The sequence below is a fragment of the Pelodiscus sinensis genome, chromosome 1, assembly GCF_049634645.1.
Source record: "Pelodiscus sinensis isolate JC-2024 chromosome 1, ASM4963464v1, whole genome shotgun sequence".
NCBI classification, from domain to species: domain Eukaryota; kingdom Metazoa; phylum Chordata; order Testudines; family Trionychidae; genus Pelodiscus; species Pelodiscus sinensis.
In genome coordinates, this window is record NC_134711.1 from 209,176,186 (window position 1) to 209,201,978 (window position 25,793).

General features: G+C 44.5%; 1 protein-coding gene across 10 annotated transcripts in view; it reads left to right on the top strand.

Moving 5' to 3' along the window:
- Positions 1-25,793, top strand: part of PHKA2 (phosphorylase kinase regulatory subunit alpha 2) — an 87,206-nt gene that overhangs the window by 14,234 nt on the left and 47,179 nt on the right. For all 10 annotated transcript variants that reach the window (XM_075913734.1, XM_075913692.1, XM_075913700.1 and 7 more), the window contains 12 exons: positions 1,310-1,357; positions 2,036-2,204; positions 5,253-5,335; positions 6,436-6,516; positions 8,864-8,962; positions 9,235-9,381; positions 9,596-9,649; positions 10,614-10,736; positions 13,710-13,805; positions 18,199-18,306; positions 19,402-19,480; positions 21,553-21,687. In XM_075913734.1, coding sequence (XP_075769849.1) covers positions 1,310-1,357; positions 2,036-2,204; positions 5,253-5,335; positions 6,436-6,516; positions 8,864-8,962; positions 9,235-9,381; positions 9,596-9,649; positions 10,614-10,736; positions 13,710-13,805; positions 18,199-18,306; positions 19,402-19,480; positions 21,553-21,687 — 1,222 coding nt within the window. The remainder of the gene's footprint in view (positions 1-1,309; positions 1,358-2,035; positions 2,205-5,252; positions 5,336-6,435; positions 6,517-8,863; positions 8,963-9,234; positions 9,382-9,595; positions 9,650-10,613; positions 10,737-13,709; positions 13,806-18,198; positions 18,307-19,401; positions 19,481-21,552; positions 21,688-25,793) is intronic.

Here is a 25,793-nt window from a genome sequence, read left to right on the forward strand (position 1 = left end):
ATACCTGTGGGATATATGGAAAGTGTTGGACAGGTGGGGAAATAAGGCACAGGTAGACTAAAGGTACATCTACACAGCAGGGATAAAGATGGAATAAGCTACCCGATTTGAGTTACATCAATTGCGTAGCTGAAGTCAAAATAGCTTAACTTGGCTTTTGACGCTGTCTACACAGCAGAAAGTTGAAGGAAGAATACTCTTCCTTCGACTTCCCTTACTCCTCGTGAAAAGAGGATTACTATGAGTCAGAGTAAGAAGTTCTCCAGCTCTGCATTATTTTGAAATAAAGGCTTGCAGAGTAGATGCGCTCTTTGTTATTTTGGAATAACACCAGCTATTCCAAAATAATGCTGCTGTGTAGACGTACCCTTAAGGGACTTGTCCACAGTCACATGAAAAGTCTGAATGGAGCAGGAAATTGAATCGTGGTTTCCTGAATTCCAGGCCAGCATCCTAACCACTGGTCCATCCTTTCTTTCTAGAATACTTTATAATCTAAGAGCCCAGTCCTCCAAATATGCACATGGTTACTTCGAAACAGTCCCATTAAAGACAGAAGCCACATGCATAAGCATAGGCAAGACCAGGCCCTAAAAAGGCAAAACAATCAGGATGATCCATGGGAGAGGAGGGAGGGAAGGAGACAATAAGTAATGAGAATAATTAGCACATTGTCTTAAAATTGTAGTTGTAATGATTTATTACTGTTGTTCATGGGCAGCCGGTATGGTAGGCGGGGAAAGGCTTTGCCTTCCCAAACTGCCAGTCTGGCCCTGCCCACACTCTGCCCCCAGAATGCCTGTTTATAGGCATACTGGTGGCAGAATGTTGCTGCCCCCGAGCGCCCATCCTCCCCATGCTCTAGGGCTAGAGAAGCTCAGGCCATGCGCCCTCTTCCTTCTCTGTGCTCTGGGGCCAGGCAGGCTGAGGCCGTATGCTGCCCACCTTCCCCACGATGGGTGTCATGACCTGGGCAGAAGGGGCAGGGTTGGGGATGGGGTTGGAGGCTTGCCTCCTCCAGTCCTACCTTCACCAGCCACCCATGCTGTTGTTGTTTTATTTGGAGGGTTGAGGTAAGGAGGATGGTTTACGAAGAGGTGGTAAGGAAGAGAAAGAAAAGCATATTTAAGGCAAAAATCTGGAAAAGAAAACAGACAGAAATGTATTTATTTAAAGCATTTCAAAATGTTCGTGTTTATACTCATGGTAGACCAATAATAGAAACCCTGAGCCCTGTTGTTAAATACTGTCTAATACAAGTAAGCAGACTGTTGGTGTTAGACTTACTTATTCTGTTTTATTCTTACAGAATGTTGTGAAACTGATGCGGGGGCTTTTGCAATGCATGATGAGACAGGTAATCTCATAACTCAGGAGTATTTACTGGTCTCAGTTGCAAGGCTACATCTGATGCTTTAACATCAATTTGTGCACGAAAGGGAGAGATTAATTGTGAGAATAGTGTGCCCCTGTTGAAGGAGTAATTGAAATTCCCAAGACCAGTGTTTCTCTGGAGTCCTTTTTGAATGTTAAAGAGTACATCCCTTTGGCACCTCCCTTAGTTTCATAGATTTGAAACAAATGGCAATAAATTTTTGACTGAAATTTAAGTCACCACTCATGAGCAAATACATTTATACATATCTGTGGACAAGTGCTAATTATATTTACAAAGCATTTAATTTCAAAGCAAATTTATTTTATTTTATCTGAGGCGTCAGTGGATTGATTTCTGTGTGTACAGATGTGGGTGTAATAAAAGTATTTTAACCTGTGCAATTGCTATAAGCAAAACTCTACTCTGTTATACCTTTATGACTGATCCCACCTACGACAAATTGCATTTATATTGGTGCAAATGGATTGCACAGCTGTACATTCTTAAGTACTTTGCTGAACTGGAGCATATAAGAGGAAGATACAAATCAGGGCACCAACATATTATTTTCTATTCTTGGAGCGTGTATGTTTTTGGCTGAAGAGTTTCTTGCAAAGTTTTTTTACCTTAAAATCCCAAGTGTTCTATTTTTTTAAGGTGGATAAAGTAGAGAAGTTCAAATACACACAGACTACAAAGGACTGTTTGCATGCCAAGTATAACTCAGCCACTTGTGCCACAGTGGTAGGAGATGACCAGTGGGGACATCTACAAGTAGACGCAACTTCCCTTTATTTGCTCTTCCTGGCACAGATGACTGCATCAGGTAAGAAGAAGATGATATTTTAGGCATGGTCCACGATGCATTTTTTTTTTTGTTAAGTCAAATGTTGTAACAGTATTCCATCAGAACAACAAAAATAAGCAATTCAAGTTTAATAACATGGAAATCTGCCTTTATTCTACAAAATGGAGTATATTAAAAAAATCACCAACACACGTACTTGGAAGAAGCATCCCTATTGTTATAAGAACTCCATAGCTATGTGCTGATTCTACACCCCCCCCCTTCCACATACAAGAGGACAGGATGTGACTACGTTTGAATATATGTTAGCATTGCTATTGACTGGTAGAGGGGTCTCTCCGCTTCTCTATGTACAGTGGGAGCACTATCTCTAATTTATCTCAAGCTGTTTAAATACAAAGAGCAATCATAGCTGCCTTTTGGGTTTTGTGATAAATACTCTGAATAACGGGTTTCCCTCCCATAGTTTTGCTTGTGTTCCTCAGGTCTCCTTTTTCTCCATGGGAGCACTCGCAAATATCAGCGCTTTCCTCTAAGTGCATTACTAGAGATGCTTTGCAGAGGCATATCTTCCATAAAAGAGATGGCAGTTGTGTCGTTTAGCTAGCTGTGCATTGAAAGCCATTATTGCTTAATCACTGTGCCTAGTTAAATATTTAAAATTACCTATGGCAAAAAAATAAGTCAGTGATTTACAGCAATCAACAATGACCCTCAAGTCTGCTGAGAAAGTAGGCTTCCCAGCCTGAAATGTCTAAGCCAGTCTGAGTCCTGAGGATACAAGCCAGTAGAAAAGAAAATGGACTTATCACTCTATATGGAGTTGTTTCCAAAATGAAAACTTGCCTCCCATGGCTGCCTTCTCCCCTACCCTCCGCTCCCTGCCATGCATGTTCTAGAGGCAGAATGGGACAAGTGGGCATAGGCTCCAACTTTCAGTGTGTAGATAATGACTGAGGGCTAGCAACCATGGGACATCATACCTCCCTCCCCCAGCTAGCATTGGAAGAGGAGGAGGAATAGATGCTCTGGTAAGAGACGCCTTAAAAATAGGAACCTCCATACAAATCTGTGTCTTGCACCCCTTACCCACTTTACTTCCCTTCACTCTCTTGCTGGGAATGGAGTTTGGGGCAGGGTCTTGCTCCTGTTCATTTGCCTGGTAAACCAGGAAAGTGGGGCTAGGGTCTGTGCTGCTTCCCCAACCAGTGTTCCCAGCAGGGGTGTTGGGTTGGAGTATGGAGGCTTATAAGCTCCTGCCTCTGCACCCTGTCAGGAATGCTGAGCAATGGAACAGGGAAAGCCCGGGGGCTCTAACCCTGCTCCCTACTGGGAGTGCTGGGCACACTCCAACCCTGCCGTGAGTGTCAGGCTGCAAAGTGGGGCAAGGCCCCGACCCCACTCTCCTGGCCCAGCTATAACACTGGGCAGAGAGGGGCAGGCCCATTCACTCTAGCAGGAACGGAGGTGGGGATGGGGGTGGGTGGGCCTGAATGCTAAGTGGTTGGGCCCATGCCCGTCCAGGCCCACTCATGGGTGGCTATGTTTAGAGGTGAAGAGGGGGTGATACAGTGAGCTCTACAGGAATATCTATTTCTTTTTGGTGTCTTGCTAACTGCCAGGAAAAATACCTCATACTTAGAGCCCTATCATATTCAAGATCCATTATGGCCACAGGATTCCAAAATTGGTAAATTTCTCATTGTCAGATGCCACATTTACATGGTGGTGTAACCGGGGAGGGGGAAGGGGTCTCGACCCAACAGGAGATTATGGGGGTGATGTCCACAAAACTATTGTAGGTCATGGGCTTGCCACCCTCACTTCTGTCCTGCCTTCAGAGCTGGACTTTGAAGACAGCAACCACAGAGCTTCCTGCAGCTGCAGGAGGTTCCAAGAGGTGGGTTGTGTCTGGTCTCCCCTCTCCCGCCACCCAAGCAGTTTCCAGGGAAGGACCAGATCTTGTCCTTCCCCTGCCCAATTGGAGGTAGGAAGTGCACTTTGATGGAGTGCTCCCAGCCACACAGGGAAGATACGATCAGACTCCACAAGTCTCCTTTAGCTGCAGAAGCTGCAGGCTGCTGCTCAGTCTCTCCCCTGCTACAGAGGAAAGCACCCAGAGGAGGGTCTGGTCTCTGCTCCCACGGCCAGAGAAGTTTACAGGGGAAGGACAGGTACTGCCCTTCCCCTGTCCCACTTGAAGGTAGGAAGCCCCCTTTAATGGGGTGCTCTTGAAAACAAGGAGACATAAGATTTCATGGGGAAAGGCTTATCAGATTTAACAGAGAAAGGCTTATTTCACAGTCTGTGATGTATTTTCCATGGCCACGAAATTGGTAGAGCTTACTCATACTTCTGAGATGGAATAAAACATGGTTGATGGACTGTCTCAACAGGGAGTACCACGTTTAAGTTCTCAGTGCACTTACTGGGATGTAACGTCCCTGTGAAATGAGATCTGGATCAGATGACACTCAAATATTTATTAAGAAAACCATTACTTAAAAAGCAGTTTCGGTAAAGCTGGCTTCTGTAGAGGTAAAGTATATAGCATCTAACTCTGTTGTCCCTATGAAGGGTAGCTGGTAGTTCCACTGCTGCCCTGCTGAGACCTTAGGCTGGGTTCCATTTTTGCAACAATTGTTGGTAGCCTGATCAGTGAGTTACTAAAAAACATGAATTCCAGTTGTCCTGGCCATAGTTCCCTGCTCACCAGCTGCATCTTATTTATAGATGTCACCCACCACATGGTCTTTTGGAGCTGTTTGTCCTCGTGGGCCCTTGCAGCTATCTTTCCCAGCAAAAGTGTGTGTCAAACTTTCCAGCACTCACCATGTGTGTAAATGTGGCCCTGAGAGTTTTATATTTTGATTAATCTTTTAAAGAAAGAATATGTAATAGTGGCCTTTAAAGTGCTATCTCAACTGCAGATTTTATAGGGATCTTTCCACTGATTTCAACAGGGATTAGTTGCTAGTTAACAAAATGAAAATTTGGAATTGATGTCCTGTCAGACTTTTCAATTTGTATGTAAGAATGTAATTTTTTTGTTCTGTGTTTAATCAGGATTGCATATTATATTCACCCTTGATGAAGTTGCCTTTATACAGAATCTTGTTTTTTACATAGAGGCTGCCTATAAAGTTGCTGTAAGTATCTCATTTATATATAAACAATTTGAGTACTTCCTATGAACAGACTGAATAGAATTTCTTATTTCTCTGATGGGAAGGAATATATTCTGACTGAAGGCTGGGGCTGACGCAGCAAATTTGATTATAGGATTTCATAATTGATTTTTACAGTAATGTGTATAGAATTCCTATTGCTTGGAACTTGTTGCTCTGATTAAGTAGGGGGGAAAAAAAGCCAAACTGGGGAACTGAAATGATTAATGTATAAAGATAGGTTATTTCAGAAGAACTTCTTCAATCCAAGTTCAGTCATTTAAAAGGTTCATTTACCACATATCTAGCCTGAACTTGCTTTAGCTAAAAGAGAGGCTCTACAGTCTGTGTCTCAGTCAGTGTACATGAGAGAAATTGCCCCATTAGAAAGAATTGCATATGTCTAAGATGGTATCTTGAATTTGCTTTGATAAACCATTGAGTTGACTGTGTTATTGAACAGAGGAATGTATGAGCACAAACGAACCCAGGCTGACCTTGAAGAAAGTGCAAATTAATGGGCCAAATTATGCTCTCCCACACACTCTTGAATACCTAATGGGCCTAGTTTGTCACTCTGGAGCAGCACTTTTCTTTGTGGGTAGGACCACTGAAACCAATGGCATGTCCATGGTCACTGTTCTCTGAAAGTAGGGATTTCAGAATCCTATTGTGGTTTGATACAAGATTTAGTTTTGTTTCTTAGTACTTATTGTCCCAATTTGTCATTTAAAAAAACCATTCTTCATAGAAAAGAGAAGTTACCAAGTTGTTTTTAAAGAGAAAGGAGTAAGTAGGGATGCAAAGGGCTTGGGAGAGGTCATATGGTGTGGAAGTTGCTTTCTTTGCCTTGACTTTCCTCCTCTATCAGGAATCTAGTATGCGACTAAGGCCCTACTCTGCTGAGATTTACTTTAAGCATGTAAGAAGTCCCATTGAACTCATGAGTGAAGCATGAGTACATGCCTTTGCAGGATCAGTTCCTAACTCTATACATAAACAGGTCCTTCCAATGGTGGTGGTGGTGGTGGTGGTGGGTTGTGGTTTTTTAACTTGGCTGTCTTTCCTTCTCTTTGTTTCAGGACTATGGAATTTGGGAGCGTGGTGATAAAACCAATCAGGGCATCCCTGAACTGAATGCAAGCTCTGTAGGCATGGCAAAGGTGAGAATATTTTTACTGGTTTGTTCATAGCTGCTCTAGCATGTTTGGCAGGTTTCAGAGGGGTAGCCGTGTGCATTAGTTTCAGCAAAAACCAAGAGTCTATGGCACTTTAAAGGCTAACACATTTATTAGGGCATAAGCTTTTATGAGAGTCATCTCACTTCCTCAGAGGCTGAAGAGAAGAGAAAAGAAAAGGAGGGTCTATAGAGATGGGAGTGTGATATCTGTGCTAATTAAATCTGAGAAGATGTGGCTCAGCACCAACAGTTATGAGAGAGGTGAGAGTATCTGAAGAGGAAATGAATCTATTGTAATGTGAGAACAGCCTCTTATACATATCATCAAGCATCTACAACCTTGGGAGGCAGGCCAGTCCTTGCTTATAGACAGCCCCTCAACCCGAGACACAGACTCACCACCAACATCGCACCCCACAACAGAAACACTAAAACCAAGAACCAAGCTCAGCAACAAACCCCATTGCCAACTTTGTCTGCACATCTGCCCTAGTGACACCATCGCAGATTCTAACCACATCAGCTATACCACTGAAGGCTCGTTCACTAGTATATCTACTAATGTGATATATGCCATCATGTGCCAACAATGCCCCTCTGCCCTGTACCTCAGACAAACTGAACTATCTCTATGCAAAAGAATATATGGACACAAACTGGACATTAAGAATGGCAACGTAAAAAAACAGTGAAGGAGCACTTTAATCTCCCTGGGCCTACAGTTTCTGACTTGCTCATTGCCATTCTCGGGCAAAAAACTTCAAAAACAGACTGTAGAAAGAAACTGCATATTCTTGCTTGCAGTGAGATTTGGCTGATGTTGTAGTGCTGGAGGAAAAGAGGATGTTTGCTTTTAGCTGAACAATCTCCTGTGACACTGAATAAAACATAGGTGTTTGCATGTGTGGGTGAGCAAAGCAACCCAATGCTAAACAAAAGGAAAATGTGTTTTCTTGCATTCAGTACATTTACTCTCTTTCGCTACAAATATATGAGATAAGGAAGGGGAATGTGCAATAGAGGATAAACGTTTCCATGGCAGTAATGCAGCACAGAGCACGGTTTATGGATGGGCCTTGTATGTGCTTGCCCATCTTTTAAGATTGCCCGTGAGTCTAGCTGCAAATTCCCCATGGGAAATTCTTGTCATCAGACACTGATTTACTGATTTATACAACAGACCAGTAGAGAGAGTCTATTAATAGTATCAGAGTTTGGCAATAACACTCCAGATATTAGCTTTGGAGGATTTTATGTATTCTTGTCTCCAGAGAGACCAAGGCAGAAGGGATATGTTCTCTACTTGTATGCTACTTACGTCAGAAATCAATTTGCACTGCAGTGAACAGGTATGATAAAAACAGATAAAGAGGCACATTCACCTCTGGCTGACGTCAGCTCCAGGAGAGAGCTCTGTGAGAAGTACAGCCCTGCCGGCCTCACTCCTGAGCTCCAGGCATCAGTGGTCTCTTTGTCCTGTCCCCAGCACAGGTCCATGCTCCACACTCCAGCCGATTTACAGATTTCACTGCCCCTTTGGTATAGATCCCTATGTGCTCAGCCTCCGTTTTGGAGCTCAGAGGAGCTCACCTAATTGGAAATATACTTCTGCATTCCTGTTCCTTGTAAAGATTGTAACAGCTGAACTAGAAGGATATAATAATAGCCTAGGCTGGTTGACATTGAAGTATGCTGTAGTTCCTCTTCCCCCCCCCCCCCCCCATTTTATTTTTTTGAATGGGCACTTGAGTGGCGGAGCATGAGATTTTTTGGGAATTTGAGAAATGAGGAGATCAGTAATATTGCCTTGATTCAGTAGCGATATAAGTTGTTCTTGTAATCATTTGATTGTTATGCACTGCATTTTTAATGGCTGGAAATGGAGTTAGTCATCTTATATCTGCTTAAATCTAAATACATAAATATGACTCTCTTCTGAAAGCATGAGGTCAGAAGTTCCTATGCTTCCTTATGGAGTATGTAAGAGCCCATTCCATAAGTCATTTCAGTCATTTTTCCATTGTCTTTAATGGGTGTTGGATCAGGCTGCATATTAGGAAATCTAAGTTGGATATTAGGAGAAACTATTTCAGTAGAAGGGTGGTGAAGCATTGGAATGGGTTACTTAGGGAGGTGGTGGAATCTCCATCCCTAGATGATTTTAAGTCCGAGCTTGACAAAGCCCTGGCTGAGATGATTATTTGGGGTTGGTCTTGCTTTGGGCAGGAGGTTGCTCGATGATCTCTTGGGGTTTCTTCCAGCCCTATGATTCTGTGATTCTAGGTGAGAAGTGCACAAATCTGGATTAATGTGTGTCTGTGTTTCTAAAGGCTGCCCTGGAAGCAATTGATGAACTAGACCTTTTTGGAGCCCATGGGGGGTGCAAGTCAGTGATTCACGTCCTCCCTGATGAAGTTGAACATTGCCAGGTAAAGAGCTGCCTCCAAGGTTCCTTTGTTTTAAAGCAGCACAAACCAGCCAGTGAAAAGCACCTTGCTTATAGAAAATATTGACTAAACAAAATCAGCATACTGATGATTTCACAGTATATATTTTATGTAGAGTAGGTTACCTGCCACACATGAGTAACTTTGACTATTCCCATTTTAATAGTCCTCATTCATTAAGTTCCCAGCTGCTCTGAACGCTGATGAGGCTGATTGTTTTACATATTTTTGTTCTGTGTTTGTGTTTTGCTTAGTCTATTCTATACTCCATGTTGCCAAGGGCATCTACATCAAAGGAGATTGACGCTGGACTCTTGTCCATTATTTCTTACCCAGCTTTTGCAGTGGAGGACGTGAACATTGTTAATGCAACTAAAAGTGAAATTCTTACCAAACTACAAGTAAGTGTTCTCTTTTTTTCTCCTTGGTCTGTCTGTTTGAGGGGAGGAGGTAATAAGTTGAGTTATTTTTCTCCTGCTTATTAGTTGAAGGATTGCAGACCATAGTATGTGAGAGTAGGCATAAGATGTAGCTCTGTCTTCTGCTGAAGTAACACTTAAAAAAAAGTCTATTATGCAATGTCAGCATTTTCAGGATTTTTTTTTTTCTCCACAGGGGCGTTATGGCTGCTCTCGCTTCCTTCGGGATGGCTACAAAACACCAAGAGAGGTCTTACGTCTGCAGATTTTCAGTAGACCTTATGAAGATTTTTTTTAACCCAAATTTATCAAAACATCATGCCTGTTTTATTATGTTGCACTACAAATAGCGATAAAGCCTATATCATAACTAAGATTCCATATAATCAAGAAGAGCTGTGGTAGGCAGCCTATGGCCTGCATGTAGCTCATCAGAGTAAGCTACTGGTGGGCCACCAGACAGGTAGTTTACCTTGCCTCTCTGCAGGTACGGCTGCCTGTAGCTTCCATTGGTTGAAGTTCGCTGTTCCTGATCAATGGGGGCTGCCCAAAGCAGCGCAGGCTGCAGGGACTTGTTGAACTCTGCTTCCCACAGCTTCTGTTGACCGGGATCAGCGAGTCATGGCTACTGGATGTTGCAGGTGGCTGTATTTGAAGACACAAGGCAAACCACCTGCCTGGCAGTCCACCGGTGGCTTACCTTGATAAGCTGCGTGTGACCTGCAGGCTTATCCGAGGGCCACAATTTGCCCGCCACTGGTATGCAGTGTTACATTACCCAAAGATTAACACATCTATACTGATAATGCTGGCCCAAGGAGCTTAGATCATACCAAAACAATTATTAACAAGAAGAAAACATAATTTGCCATTCTAATATCAAAACCAAACCCATTTTTTGCAATTGGTTATGAATCCTAAGGGGAAATAATAGCACGCTCAAGTCACAGCAACCAGGGAATAAAGATTAATTCCACATGCGCACAGTCGTCGGAGTGGGCAGAGCAAAGATGATCTAGATAAGGTTTAGGTTCCTGTCATCTCATAGGGGTATGATTGAGTGAGTGTGGGTACATATGTGCAAGAAGAAAAAGTGATAGATGTAGGCGTGTGGCTTTATCTTGTATTTCCTTTGGGCTTGAGAGGGTTTAGCTGCAACACATATGTGTTCATATCATGTATAGAATGTTAAATGAATATGGTTTTATTTTTAGGATCCAAACAGATTACACTATGATTCTGCAGAGCTCAAACTGTTTGAGAATATAGAATGTGAGTGGCCGGTATTCTGGACATACTTCCTAATTGATGGAGTGTTTAATGGGGATAAGATTCAGGTAAGAAAGGAGCAAGCTGCTTGGGTTAGGCTAGAATGGAAAAGCAGGAAAAGCTGTTACTATGCTCATTTGGACTGTCAGTAATTTTTCCTTGTTTCTGAGTAAATCCCCCTGTATTACTTTCCCTGCTAGCTCACAGTGTTGGCTGTTTTTGGAAGAATTCTCTCCAAGTGCCTGAAGAGATGGACTGTGCATGGGAGGTGCTGGGGGGATGCCAGAGGAAGGAATCCTCTCCCCTCATCTGGGGCAGTGAAGGAGCAATGGAGATGTTCTGCCGGTTCCTTAGAGGTCTAAAACTTCCTTGGAGCTGTTTTCCAGGGGCAATGCCAAGTGAATCTGCATAACATGATTCACCATCCACATATAATACCCCTTCCCTGTCAGCCTGACTCTTTCCCCCCAGCATCCGCAAACCCCATCTTCTGTGTCTACAGGCCTCCATGCCGTAAAGTTGTCTTCCTTGAAGAGTTTCTGTTCTGTGGACGAGTAGTTTAATTATCTTTCATTGTTGGTGCAAGCACTCCCTCTCTAGGAGTGCAAAGTTGCCAGACTTTTAATGATTGTCATTTGAAGGAGGTGTTGCAGAAATTGGTAAATGCAGGACTGCTGATGCAGATGGCGGCAATAAAAAGGGCAGCACAATGAGGCTAAGGCAGGCTTCCTGCCTGTTTTTGTTCTGCACTGCATCTGGAAGTGGCTAGCACCTCCTTGTGGGAGGAGGGTCACTGTGCACTGCCCCTTTTCCAAGCTCTTACTCCCATTGGCCAGGAACTGTAGTCAACGAGAATTGCAGGGAGGATGCCCGTGGGAGAGACCCCCATGGTACTCACACCTAGGAGCCCCTGCCAAAAGGGTGTGCCAGTTACTTTTGGGAGCTGCCCAAGATGAGCACAAACTCCGTGACCTTCTCCTGCACCTCAGCCCCCTACCTCAGACCACCCTCCTGGAGCCCACACCTAAGCTCCTTCCCAGAGCCTGATGAAAGTGAGTGAAGATAGGGGAGAGTGAACATTGTAGGGAGTTGCGATGGAGTGAGTGGGGGATAGAGCCTTGGAGAAGGAGCTGGATCAGGGTCTCTGGGTTCCCATGATTAGATGGTGGGAAACCTGACCTCACTCTTCTGGCCTAGAAAAGGGCAGCCAGCAGCAAGCCAGCATCTTGCTGGGTACTAGTCAGTGGTGCACAGCACCACCCAAATGTCACATGGACTGTGTCCATGTAGGCTACAGCTTGTGTATGTGTGTGTGGGGGGGGGGGAGGGGGAGGAGCAATTCACTGTTCTGTCCTGTGACCTGGATTTACTATCGTTTGGTCTGTTTAAATTATATAGCAACAAGTCACTCAGACCAGATGATATCAGTTCAAGAGTTCTCAAGATACTCAATAATTAAGAGTCTGAGAAACTAAGACAAGTATGAATAAAATCATATAGCGTACAGGTGGCCGAAAAGAGGCAAAACATTGTGATCTCATTAAAAAAGGACATTAGGCGTGGTGCTGGGAATCCGCAAGCCCCATTTCAGCACCTTGTATGTACATGTGAAAGAATAACTTGAAAGAGAATTTTGAAACACCTAGATGATGTGGTACAATAGAAAAACTTCAGCACAGTTTCTTGAGAGGAAATGCAGAATTAACCTGTGGAATGTATTGCTGCAGGAGATCATTGAAGCTACAAGTTTAACAGGATTCGGAGTAGGACTAGGTACATTTGAATACCAAGAAATAGTCATTTATAAGGGTCATATAAACTCTTATGCATCAGGACGTAAGCCAACCACTAACTTCCTGTGGTCAAGAAGCAAATTCCCCAGTAGGCAAGTTATTATGTAATTATCCATTATGGGGTTTCTTGGAGTGTCTTCTGATGTTGGCCTATCTTGGCAGGAAGCCACTAGAGTAACACAGGCCTTATCCAATATGGAAATGCCTGACTTACCAGAGTCGTATTTGTTTGAATAGTTCCAAAGAAAGCTTCCCCCTACTTTCGAAAATGTTTTTTATTTGTATTGTGGTTTTCTTTTTATAGTCTTTTTATCCCTGAGGAATTTCAGAATCTTAGATGGGTTCTACTTTGAAGTCAAAGGCTGCATAATATAAACATTTTTTGCTTTACTTATATTTGCAAAAAAGTCTATAAACAAATGAAAGCTTTTTTCCCCCTCTTTCCCACAACCTAAGGGGGACACATAATTAATTTAAAATGGGAAGTTCAATAAAACTAGTGAATAAAATCTCAGATCAAATGCATTTTGGATCATAAAAATGTGGAAAATTTGATACAGCAGAGATCAGAAGATGTCTGAAAGGCAAAAGATTCTATGAATCTAAATGAAGAATTGAATCAAATGATTGCTTTGGGCACACTGAAGAGATAGGGATCAAAACAAGCATCTAACCATTTTGTCATTCCAGCTCCATGTTTTAAACAAGTAACAGTGGTTATTCTTTGTACATAAGAGGTCAGACACACTTTTAAAAATGGCTATTTGTATTAGCCTGTTGAGAGAGAATCTATAAATATAATTTCTTCCTTAGCTTTTCCATATAGTGAACCATGTTATAGCAGAGAAAAGTTTCAAAGACCCCTGTTCTCTTGTAAGCCGTAAGGAAAGGGGAGGGCAGCTGTGAATTTCTTAGAGATGATGGCCCACTTAGATTGAGACTTTATGCTCCATTTTAACTACATACTAAAACTGTTGTTATTTTTAAAATTAGGATTTTATGCTCATTTATCTGGACACTGAATCTACAATTTGAATCCAGGGCTTCTATTTGGCAGCACACAATAATCTCTTCATTGCTGCACTGTCTTGAGTCAGGCCTAGAATTAATTATAACAGATTTATAGCTAGCTTTAAGATTTCAATATTGTTTAATGTTCTTTTCATGCTGTATAACATTGGCAGCTCTCTCTGTCTTTTTAAGGCAATATGAGCTTTCACTACCATTTTTGTTTGTTTTGGTTTCCAGGTTCAAGAGTACAGAGAGGCCCTGGAGGGAATAATTATTAGAGAAAAGAATGGAATTCTTCTGATGCCAGAGTTGTATGCTGTCCCTCCAGACAAGGTATTGTGACAATGCAGCGCCTCTAGCTTTCAAAGTGCAGATATCAAAATAAGGGTCAAGCGTGATCATTTCCTTTATTTGACCAATATAGGTTTGCAGCATGAGAAATGCCTTTGCCACTTTCTTTAAGTAACAAAAACATTTGTGCAGTAGCACTGACTTAAAATAGTTCTCACAGCTCCCACTAATAAGACACTGATAAATTTCCAGATGGCTAGGTATCTAATATGATGGTTATGAAAAAGGCACAAAATATGATAGTTGGTTTTTATCTGTGTGCATGTGGACATATTAGAATTAGTAAAAAAAAATTCAGATTAAAAAGTCGTTTACATTAAAAAACAAGGACAATTGAATTGCACCTTTTTTTTCTTTTTTGTCCATTGCAAGGGGATAAAGGTGAGAAATGTATCTACCTTGAAATGAGAACAAATCCCCCACAAAGAAATAAAGTGACTCTGACCTGTCTTTTACATTATGTTTATCATCTGTCAGCTGTGTTTTTTCAAAACCTGGATGTCAGAGAGAAATTCCAGATAAATCCATTTTTTTAACCCTTGCAAGTTAAGAATACACTGTATCCACTCTTTGGTCAACAATCCTAGACAGCCAGAACTGTTTGCCAATTCAAACTGCTAACCTATGAAATACCTTCCTTCTAGGCCACTTTCTCCCTCCCATGCCAAAACTTTCCTGTCCTTGCCAACTAAGGACAGTAAATCTAGTGCAGGCTAGAATATTTAAAGATGGAGTGTTGACATTTCCAGTCTTCTTTACAAATCTGAGGTTAAGTAGGAGTACACACGTACCTCCCTACCTGCTGTGTGCTACGTGAACCTCTCTTGCGGCTTTTAGTGGAACCGGTGTAAATCTAGTAAGGATTTTAAAAATATGTAGGGTGGGCTTTGCCTAACCTCTTATGTGTAAGATCACATCTTACAAAGCCTCTTGTATAATAAAATTCTCTAGTATTTCCCCTCCCTCTCTCATCTGGTCAAAATTATGTTACTGTGCAAATAAATTAGTGGCCTTTTTAGTAACAGACTTCACCAGGGAAACTCTATTGCCCCCCTCCCAGCCCCGGAGCCCTTAAAGAGGCACGGGCTGGCTACGATGCCCCTGCCAGGTGCAAGCCTGCTAGCACCCAGCCAGCAGACCCTGTACCTGGCACGGCTCGAACCAGCCACCCGATGCCTCCCAGCCCTCCCCCTCTTCCCAGGACCAGGCAGGCGGCTCCCGGGAGCTTGCCCGGGACCACAAGAGGCGGGCACCCGCCTGGTCTAGAGTGGACATCGTGGACCTCGTCCACGACCTCCGCACTAGGCACAGGAACGTGGCCGTGTAGGGCAGGAGAGCTGCCAGCCTGGCCACCCAGCAGCAGGTGTGCATGAAAATCAAGGTGGTCCACTGAGACCCCCGACCCTGAGCCCTGAGCTTACAATGGCCGTACTGGGTCAGACCAACGGTCCATCTAGCCCAGTAGCCTGTCTGCTGACAGCAGCCAACCCTAGGGACCCTGGAGGGGATGGACCGAAGACAGTGACCAAGCCATTTGTCTCGTGCCATCCCTCTCCAGCCTTCCACAAACTTTGGGCAGGGACACCACTCCTACCCCCTGGCTAATACCACTCCATGGACCCAACCTCCATGACTTGATCTCACTTCCCTTTAAACTCTGTTCTAGTTCTAGCCTTCACAGCCTCCTGCAGCAAGGAGTTCCACAGGTTGACTCTTTGCTTTGTGAAGAAGAAGTTTCTGTTACTAGTTTGAAGCCTGCTACCCATTCCTTTCCTTTGGTGTCCTCTAGTCCTTCTATTATGGGAACTAATGAAGAACTTTTCTTGATGCACCCTCTCCACCCCACTCATGCTTTTATAGACCTCTATCCTATCCCCCCTCAGTCTCCTCTTTTCTAAACTGAAAAGTCCCAGTCTCTTTAGCCTCTCTTCATATGGGACCTCTTCCAAACCTCTGATCATTGTAGTTGCCCTCCCCTCTCCCACCCTCTCTCTTCCACTCTCCCACCTCCTTTTCCCAGTCTCCCCGAGTTTTGTTCAATAAAGAGAGATTCTATTTTTGAACACAATTGTCCTTTATTTAGTACATCAGGAAGGGGGGGCTAAGGAAGGGTAAGTGGAAGGAGGTGAGGGAGGAATGGTGTACAAGCCCTCGATGGGGAGGACTAGGCTGGCTCTGCGGGCTTCTGGGGGTGGAAATGTTGTACCAAATAAAAGCAAGCAGAATCTTATGAGGGGGACAAGGCAAAAAGCCACATTTATTGTAAAGATAATAAAAGAAATAAAGAAAAGATAGAGGCAAACAATGTTGTTTAACTACTTAACCCATATACATATAAACATTCATTCATCCATTTGTTATAGTTACCAGCCTGGAAGTTGCTTGTGACAGAATACTGGCCAGGTATTCTGTACACAAGTGATGGTAGTGGGGAGCGAAGTCCTGATCAGATGCGCATCTGAAGCTCCTGGTAGGCTGGCAGCAGAACCTTGGACTCTGATTCCATAGTTTTTTAGTCCAGTTCTTATAGGAATTTCTTCCCATGCCAGTCTATGGAAATTGCTGCATCATGCTGATGTCTTCAGGGTGGCTGCCAGGTGCTCGTCAGTGATCTCATCGGGTGGACCTCCAGTACTTGGTTTTCTCCACTTGACACCTTTTGGTTGCACTGGCACCTGACGCCTTCTTCAGCCCTTTGTTGCTGTATTCTCAGGCTGGCACCTCTCAGAACCATTCATTCATCGTCCAAGCACTCTCTCAGGGTATGTCTACACTACCCCCCTAGTTCGAACTAGGGGGGTAATGTATGCATACCGAACTTGCTAATGAAGCCCGGGATTTGAATTTCCCGGGCTTCATTAGCATAAAGCCGGCGCCGCCATTTTTAAAAGCCGGCTAGTGCGAACCCCGTGTCGCGCGGCTACACGCGGCACGGACTAGATAGTTCGGATTAGGCTTCTAATCCGAACTATCTGTACGCCTCGTGGAACGTTCCACGAGGCGTACAGATAGTTCGGATTAGAAGCCTAATCCGAACTATCTAGTCCGTGCCGCGTGTAGCCGCGCGACACGGGGTTCGCACTAGCCGGCTTTTAAAAATGGCGGCGCCGGCTTTATGCTAATGAAGCCCGGGAAATTCAAATCCCGGGCTTCATTAGCAAGTTCGGTATGCATACATTACCCCCCTAGTTCGAACTAGGGGGTAGTGTAGACATACCCTCATACATTCATACAGTATTTTGTATAATAATAAAAGTTGTAGTTACAAAAGTTTCTGGGTGGTATTGCTTAAAACATTCTCTGAGTGCTGAGTAAAGTTACAATGTTTTAAAGAGAACAGGCGTCAATTATGTAACAATGCCCTTAGTCAATTACAGGGCTTGGCTCCCATAGCAGAGTTAGTGGCTTGACAATGCATTGTATCTCTGCAATGTCAATTTCAAGCAGCCCCTTGCACAAGCTTGAGCATGCCCTGGAGCACAGAGGAGGGGCTGTTTCTGTCTACATAGGATTATATTCTTAACAGTTCTAAGTTACATGACCTAATACATTATATTCTAAAGGGTCAATAATAATAATAATAAATGTAAACATTTAACAATCTTAACAAATAATAATAATAATAAGAAGAATTAATAATAAATCTAAACACTTTAAGTTGTGGGGAACAAATTATGGGGAGTCACTTCCATTTGGGGGAATCATTTTCAATACATTAATATGTTATCCCTACAGAAGCTCTCCTGCAGCCCTCCAATTGCCCCCTCTCCCCAGATGGCAGCCTGTGTCAAGTGCAGCCGGTCTGATGGCCGAGTGCTGTGATGTGCCCAGTGTGGGTACTCCGGGCAATCCAAGCCAGGACTGCTTTGCAAGCAGGGCATCCCTGAGAACTGTCTGTCCGGGGTGGGGGTCGGGTCCCTTTAAGCACAGCCCTCGGCTAGCCTGAGGCAGCAGCTCCACGCTCTAAGTCCTCATCTGATGCCCTGCCGGCACTGCTTCCGGCCATCCTCAACCCCGGTTCAGGGTCCGCTTAATGTGGACATGCTAGTTCGAATTAGCAAAACGCTAATTCGAACTAGTTTTTTAGTCTGGATCCGTTAGTTCGAATTAGCTTAGTTCGAATTAACTAATTCGAACTAAGTTAGTTCGAATTAGCGCTGTAGTGTAGACAAACCCTAAGGTACTGCACAAAGGTCTGTGTGGGCTTTGTCTGAAAGAGCATGCAATCTAGGAGGTGAAAACAGGGTGGCACTCATGATGGCATGTAAAAAAATCTGAAAGGTGTAGCTCTTTACCAGGAAAAAGTATTTTGAAATATATGGCCTGTAATATCTCATAAGCATGTAGGACTCATTTTGTATACATTTGTTGGCAGGTGGATGAAGAGTATGACAATCCTCACTCAGTGGATCGTGTGCCGGGTGGAAAGTTGCCTCATTTGTGGGGCCAGTCTTTGTACATCCTCAGTTCTTTATTAGCAGAGGTAATTTATCTGTAAAACCAGTGAGTTAATGTTCATTTGGAGATGCCCTGAACTCTGGAAAAAGCCCAGACCAGCGTCGTCGTATTCACTTTCAATTGGATGAGGCTGTTTTGTGGTGGATGCACGTTTGTGAGTCGGCAGAAATGGTGATTCCCTATCCAACTTAAACTAGTTAGAAAATATTTGTTCCTTTTGACACACAGCCAATGTCATTCCAGTCCACCTTTATTTTTTTGCTTTACTGTATGAAAATGTGAGCTATCTCTGAAAACCCAGGGTTACCTTGTTTTTATATGCTACGTGAGAGTTCAGTTGTTATAAGGGAGTTAAATCTCTTGCTCTGCAAGTTATAATCATCTGTCTTTCTCCTGAGGATAGAAAGAGTGTGTAATTCAAACCATGTTGTAGTTTCCATGTGTGCTTGCCTTATGAACTGCACATATTGTATCCTCTTGGGCATCCTTATCAGAGACTATAATAAGGCATTATGGGTTCAGATTTAATGGGCATCCCCCCAAACTGCTGTGAAAGTGGAAAGAACCAGGCAGGAGAACTAAGCAGACTGGCCGCATCTCTTGCTGGCTCTGCCACCAGTCTTAAAGAGATGAGGAAAGTCAAGAGTTTGAGAAGAATCAGAGCGAGTGTTGATCACAAGGAGGGAGCTAAAACTACTTTGGAGTGCATGAGGAAGGAGAGACCCCTGCAGAAGTTCAAATAGCCACTCAAATGCTTATCCAGATTGAACTGAACTTCCCGTCATCTGAGATTAACCTTGTATAAGTCCTAGACTGAACCTAATAAAGACTTAGTAAAGGGTTAACTTTCCGGTGTTTCCATGTAGCTGCAAAAAAAATGACAGAAGCAACTAAGTAGGCACACAGATTGGCTTGAGTCCTGATTGTAGACCCCTTTCCCAAAGAATATTTTAAAATTACAACTGAAGTTTTACTAAAAATACTGTAGAGTAAAATAGAGGACAGAGATGTTCCATGTTACATTTGTGGAAATTTAAGGATTAGCATGAGGATCCCTTATAACTGCACTGAACGTTAAAGGCATCTTACTTGGGACCTTTCTTTTTCTATTTTATCACAGGGATTTCTGGCTGCTGGTGAAATTGATCCCTTAAATAGGAGATTTTCAACTGATTTTAAACCTGATGTTGTGGTGCAAGGTTGGTGATTTCATGTTTGATACATGCTGATGAGCTGAAGGGTGTTTTTTTTTTTTTTTTTTTTTTTTACCACCTCACAAAAGAGAGGCAGAATTTAAAAAAAGCTCTGACAGGTAAAGAGAAAGAGGAGGGACAGGCTGCTAGGCAGGGTTAAACTGCTGGGCACGTTCAGTGTATCTTAATTAGCACATGAAATGTGGGTACCCATGATGATATCTGAGTCAGAGAAACTGGCCGGGGGAGGTTGTTATCATGCCTGCTTGTTTTATGAGGAGGTGCTTACTCCATTTTATTACTGTTTTTAAAACTCTTTCATTACCAGTTTAAAATTAAATCTGTCAGATTCTCAGTCTCTGCATCCACTTCAGGAGAGAAGGCAGGTCTGGGCATGCTCTGGGGCAGGGGTGGGCAATAAGACTGTGGCGGTTTGCTGCAGCTACGAGTACTTGCAGCTCCTGTTGGTCACAGAGGTACAGCTAAATACAGCGGCAGCCTGTCAGGGGCTAACTCTGGTGAACCAGATCTGGCCCATGGGTCAGTATTTGCCCTCTGCTGCTCTGGGATGATAAGATGAGCTGATCAAGGAATAAAGGCTCTCCCACTGCCCATCTGTGCAGCTTGTGAGAAGCAGTCAGGAGCCTGGATTGTCAGGAGCAGCTTTTCTTCCTCCTTCATCCCTGATGCTTGTGACCCTAGCTGCCGTCTGTCCAGTTCATCTCTGTAAATACCACAGTGCTTGTGGTTTAGAACTCTAGCCCTCTCCCAGAACTAGCTATGGGATTGTTGTACTGATCTTGTATGCTCATCCAAGCTGGCACCTTAGGGGAGGAGTGTTCTCTTACCTGTCACAAGGTGTCCTTTGGCTGGGATTGTTTCTGTTTCTGTATAGGAAACTTTAAAATGTTCACTTCCTGTATAAATATTCATGAATGCAAATTTAAAATTCATTTTTTGAGAATATTAATGAATGCAGTAGTATTAACGAGCAGATCTGTACTGGGTTGTTAGATCCTAACTCAACAAACTGACCCACATTTGCAAAACCCCACACACAACGTTTTGAAAGCTCATAGAGCAGTAATGAGCAACCTAGGCTAGTGCATGGGCTTCATGAGTGACCCTCCTTCATCTCAGTGGGCCACAAGATCATTGTAACCAAGATGATCTCTTGGGATAGGATGGTTTTGCTAATTGTGCTTGTGTACCTAGATTTTTTTGGCGTGTGCCGATAGAACCATTGTGCTTTGACTGGATGCAGATGGAGCGGGTGGCTCTCTCAGTCAGTGTTGTGTGCAATCAGCACACACCTCACTTCACGTGCCCTTGCTTTATGTGTGTGTCACGTTAGGAATACAGGTAGGAAAAAACTACATGGGTGTAAACCAACAGACTCTGACAACCCTGCGCATGGGCAACGGTAAACACAATGTCTTGTGGGCCACACACAGAACCCTGATGGGCCGCATGTGGCCCTCAGGCTGCAGGCTGCCCACTACTGAAATAGAGTTATAGAAGATTAGGGTTGGAAGAGACCTCAGGAGGTCATCAAGTCCAACCCTCTGCCTAAAGCAGGACCAACCCCAACTGAATCATCCTACCCAGGGCTTTGTCAAGCCAGGACTTAAAAACCTCTAAGGAAGCATCGAGGTCTTAGATTGTAAATTCCATGAGGTAGGGTCTTCCTCTGTGTTTATACAGCACCTGTCACAACAGAGCTATGATCCTAATCGGGGTACCTGCATGCTACTGCTATAGAAATAATAAATAGTGTTCATAGCATGTGTATGCCACTGACACAGATAAGTAGGCTTGCTACAGTATCTTACAGTGGTAGCTTGTGTGGAGAAGGGAAGTGAAGAAATCTGGGGAAATGAAGAGCCAAATGCTGTCCTTCACATTCTTGCAACGCCACTGACATAATTGGAGTTGGCAAATCAAGAAGGAACATGGCCTTTAGCATTTTTAGATTTCATTTCCCCCATGTGGTGGGTAAATAGCCGTAATGGGTGATGTCAGAAAACAGGAGAATTATTCTGGTTAAAATAATTCTGTTATTCTTTTCTGTTTTACAGTAACTGTCTTGGCAGAATCAAATGAAATTAAGGAACTACTGAGACATCATGGAATCAGAGTTCAAAGCATTGCAGACATCCATCCAATCCGAGTGCAGCCAGCACGGATCTTAAGTCACCTTTATGCCAAACTTGGTAGGTGCTAGAACTAGAAGTGTATGGTGGTTGTAATGAAACCCAATATATTTTTCTTTCCACTTCCAGGCTGTCCCCATTTCTTTCTTTTTATTTGTTTTATTTTCACAGTCATTCATACTTTTTATATGCAGGAGGTGCATGTGAATATACAGCACCTAAAGAAAAAACTAGTAATGAATATGCTGATCTGAACTGGTGCCCTAAATAAGGGATTTGTTAGAAGAATTAGGTTCACATTGCCTGCCTTGAGCTGGTGCCCAAAGTAGAGGTTTCTGGATGCTCCATTCCAGTGGAGTTTCACAGACTGTCAGAAGCTGGTTCTCTGCAGTGGCTGCTTCTAGAGACAGGCTGGGCTTTTGGAAAGCACCTGAAGGAGTTATGCATCTAACTTCCACCTTGGGCTCCTTTGACACTCCTTTCCAAAAGAGATTGGAGGCTTTGTAATGTGGAATAAATACACACAAAATCTCAGTATTTCACCTGGTTCATACCACGCATGGATTTGCCCAGTATAATCAGGAATGTTGTTTTTCGAAGTTAAGGCCAGTGATGACAGTGGATCAACAATGGCAAATCCTCTCCACCATACTTAGGGAAATTCACAGTGGGCAGCAGTCAGTGTTTCCTTTTCCCACGGGAATCAGGCTTATGGGTAGTGCGTGAGGAAACTTCAGATATTGTTCAGTGACTAATAGAATCATATGGTTGGAAGAGACCTCAGGAGGTCATCGAGTCCAACCCTCTGCCCAAAGCAGGACCAACCCCAACTAAATTATCCCAGCCTGAGCTTTGTCAAGTTTTTCCTTATATCTAACCTAGATCTCGCCCACTGCAACTTGAGACCATTGCTCCTCATCCTTTAATCTTTCACTACTGTGAACAGCCTCACTCCATCCTCTTTGGAACCCCCCTTCAGGTAGTTAAAGGCTGCTATCAAATCCTCCTCCCCCTCACTTTTCTCTTTTGTAGACAAAATAAGCCCAAATCCCTCAGCCTCTCCTTGTATGTCATGTGCTCTATCCCCCTAATCATTTTTGTTGCCTTCACTGGAATTTCTCCAATGACTCAGATAAGCAAGTCAAAATTTAGAGGCTCATCTTAAGATGTTGGGCCTTGAGCAGAAATTTAAATAAACCTCGTAAACATATATTTTACCTGAAGAAATCGTCCACACAGTTTAGGGGAGGAAAAGGCAGCAAGGGATAAAAATTAATTCTCATGTCTATCTGCAAGCAGCTGACTGGGTTAGTTTGAAGGTCAAGGTCTGTAATGGGTTTGATGAAACATGTGTCACTCTAACCCTAAGATCTTTGGGAAATTCAAAGTGAAAAGTGTAATGCAGCCGAAGGTCCCCTTTGCTCTCCAGAAACCCCTTTCATGAGTGTCCCTAGACCATAGGCATATGGCAGTTGAGGATCCTCTCTAGTGAAGACAAATTAACTAACGGGTGAGAGCTCTGTGAAGATGGTTCTGGCCTTCTGCTGATCTCTCCTTCTAGCTCCCTACCCTCCCTAGGTTCTTAGGATCCGGGTTCAGAACCTGCTGTTTGTTCTGAGGTGATAATCCCTCCCATCAAGAGGCTGGTTTGGGAAGAGTGTGGGGGTTATGTTTGCCTGCTGCAGAGACTGTGGCTTGATCCTGTGGTTAGGGTGAAGAATAATGCCCTTCCTGATGTCACGGCATGTGGTGGGCCAAATGTATGCTTGAGATGACTGGAAGTGTGTCCATGTGTATCCCTCTGCTGTCATGGAACCACTGTGCCAGAATGGGGATTCATTCCAGCTAGTGGCTGGTTGGGTCTATAGTGCTGAGCTGCTCTCAGACTCTAGGGGCATGTCTAGACTACGTTTTTCTTTCAAAAGAAGATCTGCAAATTCAAAAGAAGATTTGCATATCTTCTTCCGATGTCTTTTTTAAAAGTTTTTTTTTTTTTTTTTTTTTTTTGAAAAAAAACCCAACCCTTTTTCGAAAGAATGCTGTAAACCTCATTTTTTGAGGAAGGAAGGGTTCCTTTGAAAAAGGTTGCTTTTTTTTTTTTTGATAGAACCGCATCTAGATGGCACGCTTTTTCATCAAAAAAACCGCTTTCGAAAAAGTGATCGGAAGAAGATATACACATTTGTGCTGAATTTGCATATCTTCTTTTGAAAGAAAAACGTAGTCTAGATGTGCCCTAGGTGGCAGTTGTGGTTGGTTTGTGTCTCTGGTGGGCTTTCTGCTGCCAGGGGCCTCACACCCAGATTCCAGATGCTTGCACAAGTTGGATTTCTGAAGTGAAGCTGGCCCAGAGTATTTAATATTTTTCTTTCCTTCTTGAGAATGTATTGAATCATCTAGCAGGTAGAGTTCATCTGTTGAAGCTGGAAAGCTTTTTAGGTGACATAAGGCTTCTGTAAAGTGATTGAAGTAGGTAGAGACCTCCTCCTATGCGTGGGTAGTGTCATCTGCTAGATACAGTAGAAACAGTATCTGTTCCTGAGGCAGATTTTAAAGGCTTAATCCTGCAAGGTGCTGAGCACTTGCAGTTCTCACAGCTTCCGAGAGAACCTTGCAAGGTCAAGTTCTCATAGAGTAGCTGGGATTTGAACATCTGCCATGTTAGGAAAAAGCTTTGGTCGTGTTTGTGTTTGACCCAGCCAAAAAAAAAAAAAGTGCTGTGTGCAGTACTGGGAAGGGCAGAGGGCACAGCTGTGAGGGGGAGGGTTTTTTTTACACTGGATTCAGTTGCTGAATTGAGAGAATTAACATTGTTACATTAAAGAGGGATTTCCAACAACCTGTGATGTTTAATGTGGCATGTGGTTTTCTTGCAAATACAGGCAGTCCCCGGGTTACATACAAGATAGGGACTGTAGGTTTGTTCTTACGTTGAATCTGTATGTAAGTCGGAACTGGCGTCCAGATTCAGCCGCTGCTGAAACTGATCAGTTTCAACAGTGGCTGAATCTGGACGCCAGTTCTGACTTACATACAGATTCAACTTAAGAACCCCAGGCATCCCCAAGTCAGCTGCTGCTGAAACTGATCAGCAGCTGATTCCAGGAAGCCCGGGGCAGGGGCTTCCTGTAGTCAGCCACTGGTCATTTTCAGCAGCTGCTGACTAGGGGACACCTGGGGCAGAGCAGCTGGGGTGCTGCTGGGTTGGTCCAGTGGCACCCAGAGCGGCGCTACGGGACCAACCGGCAGCGCCCCAGCTGCTGTACCATAGGCGTCCGGAGCAAAGCTGCGGAGCACGGGGGCAGCGGGACAGCCCAGACGCGCCGTGGCTATCCTGCTGCCCTCGGGCTCCGTGGCTTTGCTCTGCTTTGCTCCCCGACCCCCTGGTCTGCAGACCAGGGGGACGGGGAGCAAAGCGGCGGAACACGCGGGCAGCGGGACAGCCCAGACGCGCCGTGGCTATCCTGCTGCCCTCGGGCTCCGCGGCTTTGCTCTGCTCTGCTCCCCGTCCCCCAGGTCTGCAGACCAGGGGGAGGGGGAGCAGAGTAGAGCAGAGCGGCGGAACGCGCGGCCAGCTGACAGCCCAGACGCATCTGGGCTGTCAGCTGGCCGCGTGCTCCGCTCTGCTCCCCCTCCCCCTGGTCTGCAGACCAGGGGGAGGGGGAGCAGAGCAGAGCAGAGCGGAGCAGAGCTGAGCGGCAGAACGCGCGGCCAGCTGACAGCCCAGACGCATCTGGGCTGTCAGCTGGCCGCGTGCTCCGCTCTGCTCCCCCTCCCCCTGGTCTGCAGACCAGGGGGAGGGGGAGCAGAGCAGAGCAGAGCGGAGCAGAGCAGAGCTGAGCGGCAGAACGCGCGGCCAGCTGACAGCCCAGACGCATCTGGGCTGTCAGCTGGCCGCGTGCTCCGCTCTGCTCCCCCCCCCCTGCAGATCAGGGGGAGGGGGAGCAGAGCGGAGCACAGCAGAGCGGCGGAACGCGAGGCCAGCTGACAGCCCAGACGCGTCTGGGCTGTCAGCTGGCTGCGCGTTCCGCCGCTCTGCTCTGCTCCCCCTCCCCCTGGTCTGCAGACGGGGGGGGGAGCAGAGCGGAGCGCGCGGCCAGCTGACAGCCCAGACGCGTCTGGGCTGTCAGCTGGCCGCGCGTTCCGCCGCCGCTTTGCTTCCTCTC